The sequence below is a fragment of the Babylonia areolata genome, chromosome 17 (assembly GCF_041734735.1).
Source record: "Babylonia areolata isolate BAREFJ2019XMU chromosome 17, ASM4173473v1, whole genome shotgun sequence".
In the NCBI taxonomy this organism is placed as follows: Eukaryota; Metazoa; Mollusca; class Gastropoda; order Neogastropoda; family Buccinidae; genus Babylonia; species Babylonia areolata.
Genome location: NC_134892.1, coordinates 18719816 through 18726289, shown reverse-complemented (window position 1 = coordinate 18726289; position 6474 = coordinate 18719816). Strand labels below are relative to the sequence as shown.

General features: G+C 40.1%; 1 protein-coding gene across 1 annotated transcript; it reads right to left on the bottom strand.

The window, feature by feature from the left end:
* Window positions 1–208: 208 nt before the first annotated feature.
* Window positions 209–1992, bottom strand: LOC143291534 (G-protein coupled receptor GRL101-like). The gene is made up of 3 exons (XM_076601435.1): window positions 1951–1992; window positions 1834–1861; window positions 209–1221 (listed from the first exon to the last, which is right to left on the bottom strand). Exons 1-3 carry the CDS (start codon window positions 1990–1992, stop codon window positions 209–211), a joined length of 1083 nt encoding a protein of 360 aa, XP_076457550.1.
* Between the last annotated feature and the right edge of the window lie 4482 nt (window positions 1993–6474).

Here is a 6474-nt window from a genome sequence, read left to right as displayed (position 1 = left end):
TGTGATGCTGATAGCGTGGTATGGGGGTGGGTGGACGTGTGTGAGCTGCCATACAGTTCTCTGAGATTTTTAGATGATGAGTGACTGATGACTGAATGCCATTTAATACCCCTTGCGCTTACAGATTTCTTCTATTTGAAGACAATAAAGAGTGTTGTCTTGAAGTTTACATACTACTGCTTTGGAAGTGTTCAATTTCAACTTATCTCTAATCACTTCTGCCACGTTTTGCCTCAATCTTCATCAACAACAGCTTCTCTAGACGTTGGTCACGTGCTCGCCGTCTTTTCTCAAGCAAAATGTTTAATGTGTAGAGGAAGGGATTGATGGCAGAGTTCAGTGGCATCACCAACAGGGCCATGGCCACGTTGACTTCACTAAGAATGAGGATATCATTATAGGCCATCAGACCTAACAGGCCAATGGGAAACCAGCAAATGAAATCACTGATTGCAACAGTAATTAACCGACGAGCAATAGTGAAGTCGGTGGATTTTTTGTTGGACTTTCCTGCAGACATGCTGTTGACACGCACAGACCAATAGATGAAGGCCTGGCCTGCTGCAATGAGCAGGAAGAGGACAAAGTTCAGACAGACGATGACACCAAAGGAATAGGTATGTCCAGGGGAGTCATTCCGGGTGATGGGCAAAGGAATGCAAATATTCTTCTGTCGGTAGAACTGCCAGTTGTTCACCAAGGGCAGCAAGGGAATGAAAGCCAGTACAACCCCAGAACACCAGGCCAGCACACAAGCCACGTGAGCTGAACATTGTCCAAAGTGTACAGAACTGAATGGAAAGTGGAGAACTAAAAACCGATCCAAGGTGATCAGACAGATGGTGAATGCTGACACTTCACTGGATACAAAAGAGAACAACCCAGCCACAGTACATGCCACACTGTTTCTCCAGCTGACGTCATTCCACAGGAATGTATCCTTGAACATCCTGTCTGCCACGCCTATCACAGACAGGTAAAGCCCCATCAGGAAGTCAGAAACACACAAATGGATAACAAAGACTCCATAGCTCTGTGTGGCAGCAGTTCTGTTCACAAATACTCGGAATATAAAACTGAAAAGATTGCCCAGCAACGTGAGAGTGGCGAAGACGGACAGGACTACACGGTACAGGTCAGATCGCAGCATTGCTTTGCAGGAGGAAATTTCGTCTGAAGGAGCATGACAGTTCAAAGGGTTGAATCCCACTGGCAACACAACTGGGCAACACAGTTTGTAGTTGTCAGCATACACAACTTCAAGCAAATTTAAAGAATGGAACAGATGCCGCGGGAATAGTTCTATTTGATTGCCTCGGATGTCCACACTTTTGAGTTTAATCAGCTGGAAACTTTCTTGCATTGAATATATTCCATTATTAGAAAGATTTAGATATTGAAGATGTGGAAACGTATTTAAAATTCTACTGTCTATTTCATCCATGAATACATTAGAGATATCCAAGATTCTAACAGACCCAAACGACAAACTTTCATTTGTGTGTAAAACGAAAGTCAGTGGATTCCATGCCAGAGTCAAAGATCGCAACTGCTGAACACCGTTCAGGATGTGCCATTCAACAAAGCCTAAACTATTGTGGCTTAAATCTAAAAATAGGAGGCTTGGAAAACTAACGTTGTCAAGATTAACGAGACCACAATTCTGAAGACTAAGATAAACTAGCATCGTGTTATTCAACAAAACTGAAGGTGATGTACCTGAATTGCTGGCGTCCAGATACCGAAGGTCAGTCACATTTCCTATTTCAAAATGATGGTGACAGAAGGCGGCCAATCCATAGCAAGTGCAGAGTGATGGGCAGTGAAACTGACAGTGTGTTTCATCGTCCTGCTGTGGACACTGGGAAATACCATCACACAAGTTTTGTGAATAGACACATATTCTTGAATTACGACACCTGTAAAATCCTGGACACGTATATTTCTCACACTCTGCTTCATCCTCAAATCCTGGGCAGTCTCGTACACCATTACAAAGTAGATATACAGGCATACAATAAATATGCATCCCATCACAGGCAAAATGATTTTCTGGGCATGTTTTGTTAAGAATGTTTATAGGAACTACATTGAAAGTTCCTTCTCCAGTGTAATGAATGACACCATGTTGCAAAATCGATCTTGATAAACCATATCCTTTACACCAGAGACATTGCTGTTCATCTGCTTGGTTGTGGCAATGAGAGACCCGATCACAGCGTTGACTTTGGGGTAAACACTGGTGTAATCATCAATGAAGATGGTGATAAAGTCATTAGCATAATCTCTTGTTGCAGTCAGCACTTTTATGGTATCTCTTTTACATGTCATATCTATTTTCATATTGAATAAATAGTTTCATATTGTTATGTTGCTGTTGTGTGGAAATTGTGCAGTAATTTGTTAATAATCTTCCACACATCTGAAATAGTGCTAATGATCTACTGTCTGATGCAGTATTTACTTGAAGAAAGGAAGCAGTAGTGACTGGTCACTGTGGCAAAGTGGTTAGCGTCGCAGACAGACGTTGGCAGGACGCGGGTTCGAATCCCAGCGGAGGTGAGTTTTTCGGGCCGCGACCAGCTCCTACCCAGAATTGAGTGTACTAAGAGCTTAAATGGGTGGACTGGTATCATCCACTTCACGGATGCGTCTTTGGGTGTGTTGCACTAATTTCGTGACCAACACGGTAAGTGTCTGTATCTCTCTCTCATTATGACAGGAAACGTAGAATACGGCCTTGTGACGTAGTCCTAATGCTAAATGGACCTCCATAGCAGCATCGTCACCACCATCATCATCATCATCATCCTCCCTTCTCCTTCTCCCACCCTTCTTCATCAATTTTAAGAAAGTCCCAAATTATGTGGTCTTTCATGTCCTGCTCTCATGGTGACCTAACGTTCGACACCCCTCCACTTTCATGTATTGAGTGAATCCTGTCAATGTCTTCAGTGTCGGCAGATATATAGCGAACTGTTATTGGAGGGACATGGTGGTGGCCCCCACTCTATTCTGAAAAAAAAGGTTAATTGCATATTTAGGTTGTTTCAGGTTGTTTTCAGTTAGTAAGGTGACACAACCGTTCAAAGATATCAGCAAACAATCTATTTACTTGTTTGTTCACGCCCATTCGTGACGTGTATATATATATATATATATATATATATATATATATATATATATATATATATATATATATATATATGTATATGTATATTCAATGGTGACTGACATTTAAATACAATGGTATCTACATTGAAACCTGTAAAGAAAAACGATGACAATAGTGATCCATGAAGAAGATGGAGTCAGCAGCTGGGCATGTTGATTAAACCCATTTCATCTTTTTCCCCACAAGATCTTACTGTATAACTGGCAACAGAAGTGTATGCTAGATATGCAATTTTATCAGAGCAGCAATCTTATCTGCTATGTATCCCATTATTTAGCACATTGGTTCAATATGATTGCATGTTTGTGATGCTTGTTTCAGTCAAATTGCCACATCCATTTTCTCCCTTTAGCTGTACAACTTCCTCCTAACCTATACGAGAACAACATTCCCATCTTGAGAAAGCATGATGGAACCATGTCCATATAATATGTAAGATAACTGGTTCTTTCAAAGACTTAACTTCACTTACCAGAACAAAAACAACAATGGAACTTAAAAGTATATTTACAAGTCTAATGTATCAGTTCATACGAAATAATAGGTTTGTGTATGGTATTGTCACCAGATAACAGAAATTTACCATCTTCAGTGTACAATGTTTAAATGTCTGTAATGATCTTAATTTTTGTGATAATTGAACCAGTTTCAAACAGTTCTCATATTACATTCACTTTTTGTTCTTCTCTTTTCCCTTGGTGCTTTATAGATGGGTTGCAACATAACCTACATGCACTCATTCACACAGGGACAACACATTTGATACTGACCTGTCCATTACCACAGTCAAACTTCTTTGCTCCCTCACAAGGTGGAAAAACACAAAAGTCTTCATCACTTCCGTCACTGCAGTCAAACTTAAAATCACACAGCAGTGTGTAAGGCACGGTGTATAGCGTGCTGGTGCATTGATACGACGGCGGAAGTGGCGTCAAAGGAGCCAGGCACGAGTTCTCACGGGCGCCCTCTTGAAGCCAACAGTCTGCGCGGGCGTCACAGGCCAAAAAGGAATGTGTGAAGTGAGCTCGTGGACACTGGATGAAGTGGTGATGGTCTTCAGTGTATTGCTGTGTGGTTGTGACAAGCTGGGGAAAGGTGCGACCTGAATTGGTGCTACTTTTTGAACGGTATTCACAAAGAAAGTTCGCTGATGTTCTTTCACCACATAGTACTGTTTTTAGTGAGAATAAATCAGATGGTGGCCTTTGAGCATTGTTGATGAATCCGGAGATGCACACAGATGAAGACACAGACGCTCACTCACACAGCCATACTACATGCACAAAATATGCCAAAAGAGGAATACGAGGAGGATGGTGGGAGGCAGTGGGTCAAAAAGATAAAAAGGGAAAGAGAAAAAAGGTGGCAAAATGAAAATAACTGTATTAATTGTTGATGTTGTATGATTGTAATATTGTCCTGAGTTTTGGACAAGGTTGCAGCAGACTTTGAGGGAGGGGCGCCACCATTGTGAAAACTGTGAAATAGATAAGGAACCTGTTTTATTGCTCTTCTGGAAAAAAAAGAAGATATACTGAAGAACAGTACACAGCAAATATTACCAGTTCAAGAAGATAGTTTGAGGAATGCTGGTACGTCTACCTTCCTGTCATTTTTCCCCACTATAGTTTTTGCTGTGTATATATTTATCCTTACCTGTTCCCTTGTTGCTTCCATGAAGGTGCTAAACTATACATGTTTACCTATAATGTGTGTTTCCAACATTTGAGGCACTTGCTAAAGTGCAGTAAGACTTCTCTTTTTCATCTTCATATTTTTGTGGAATGACGAGACAGATAATAGGAGGATCCATTCACTGTGGAGGTGGGGGGAGGGGAGGGGGGTGGATGACTGATAAGGAAGCAGGAGAGAGAAGTGGATCATGAGCCAGAGGATGAGAACTGAAAGCATACTTCTTTAACATGTATGTTGATGATGATTATGATGATGATGACATTGTGTGTGCGTGTGTGCGTGTGTTCTTGTCAATTTCTGTTTTTTTCCTCTTGTTTGAATGTACGTATTTGTATAAAGGAACTCTTTTTTTAAAGCGTTCAGTAAAAAGAAGATTATATCAACTATTCATTTGTTTTCTTCTTTATTCCACTAGTAGTAGTAGTAGTTGTTGTTGTTGTTTTAGCAGTTGTAATAACCCTAACCCTAACCCTAGGGTTAGGGTTAGGTTAGGGTTAGGATTAGGGTTAGGGTTTAGGGTTTAGGGTTAGGGTCACTTGTTTGGAATTTTATGCACGTGTATGGTGACAGTTTGAAATTGATTCTCATCATCCACTGAATGGACAAAAACAACCTTCCATGAAAGAGTAATGGTGGTAATTATAAACGTCAGAAGAAGAATATCTGACATTATTTCTATTAAAAAAAATGACTGGAATGAGCATTTTAGAAAAAAAAAAATCATGAACATTATCCTATCAATATTGCAAAGTATATCTTTATTTTTGCTTTATTTACATTAGTTAATGCTTTTAATTCAAAATATGTGTGAATCACCCCCTTCCTCCCCCCCCCCCCCCCTCTCTCTCTCTCTCTCTCTCCCTCTCCCTCCAAAGAAGATGATTGACAGGATGACTCACCAGGTCATTATTACTGGTCTGTAGGTACAAAAGGGCTTCGGTCTTCCCATTCTGACTGCTGAGAAATAGACAATATTTTCCCAGGCCCATTGCAACACCTCTCGGTACCTGTAAAGGAGAAAGAAGTAAGTACAGCAACGATTCCGTCAGTCACTGGCCTGTTCACATAGCATCAAATCCGACCATTCAAGTGATAGTCTGTTCATCACACTCCTGCCATTTTATGAATGTAAACATTTAGGGGTTATATCAGAAGATCTAGCATTCATGTTTCAACACACTAATAAATCAACATCATCTGAAGCTAACTTCTCCAAAGCAGACTCTTTTAACTAGAAGCCAAACATGGAAAATACGTCATATTTCCAGGAAGAGCATGTAAACATACAAATAGGAGAATTTTGCTGAAAACAAAAGAAATCTATATCCAACACAAGCATCAAGCAATAGCTACTGTCTTAATCAGTACGATGCATATAAGGAAGTAAAGTTTTGGAGACAATACAAATTACTCTTCATCTCTTTGTGTCATCATTTCAACTGCTGGGTTAACATAGTCTTTATGGTCTTTGAAAGTAAAAGATTTTGACAAACGTTTCTATGGGACAAGCAAAATCAAGTCATGAAACACATTGAACAAAACTCGAATCATCCATTTTAGGAAACAATCTACAAATGAATGCAATGGAGGAATGAAATAATAGA

What these genes read in the sequence shown, in the direction of transcription:
- LOC143291534 (XM_076601435.1), bottom strand. Translation starts at nt 1,992, where the DNA reads ATGGTGTACGAGACTGCCCAGGATTTGAGGATGAAGCAGAGT. An exon ending in ATTTGAGGATGAAGCAGAGT is followed by an intron (nt 1,862 to 1,950) that starts GTGAGAAATATA and finishes GGTATTTCCCAG; the next exon opens with TGTCCACAGCAGGACGATGA. An exon ending in GCAGGACGATGAAACACACT is followed by an intron (nt 1,222 to 1,833) that starts GTCAGTTTCACT and finishes TGTGTTGCCCAG; the next exon opens with TTGTGTTGCCAGTGGGATTC.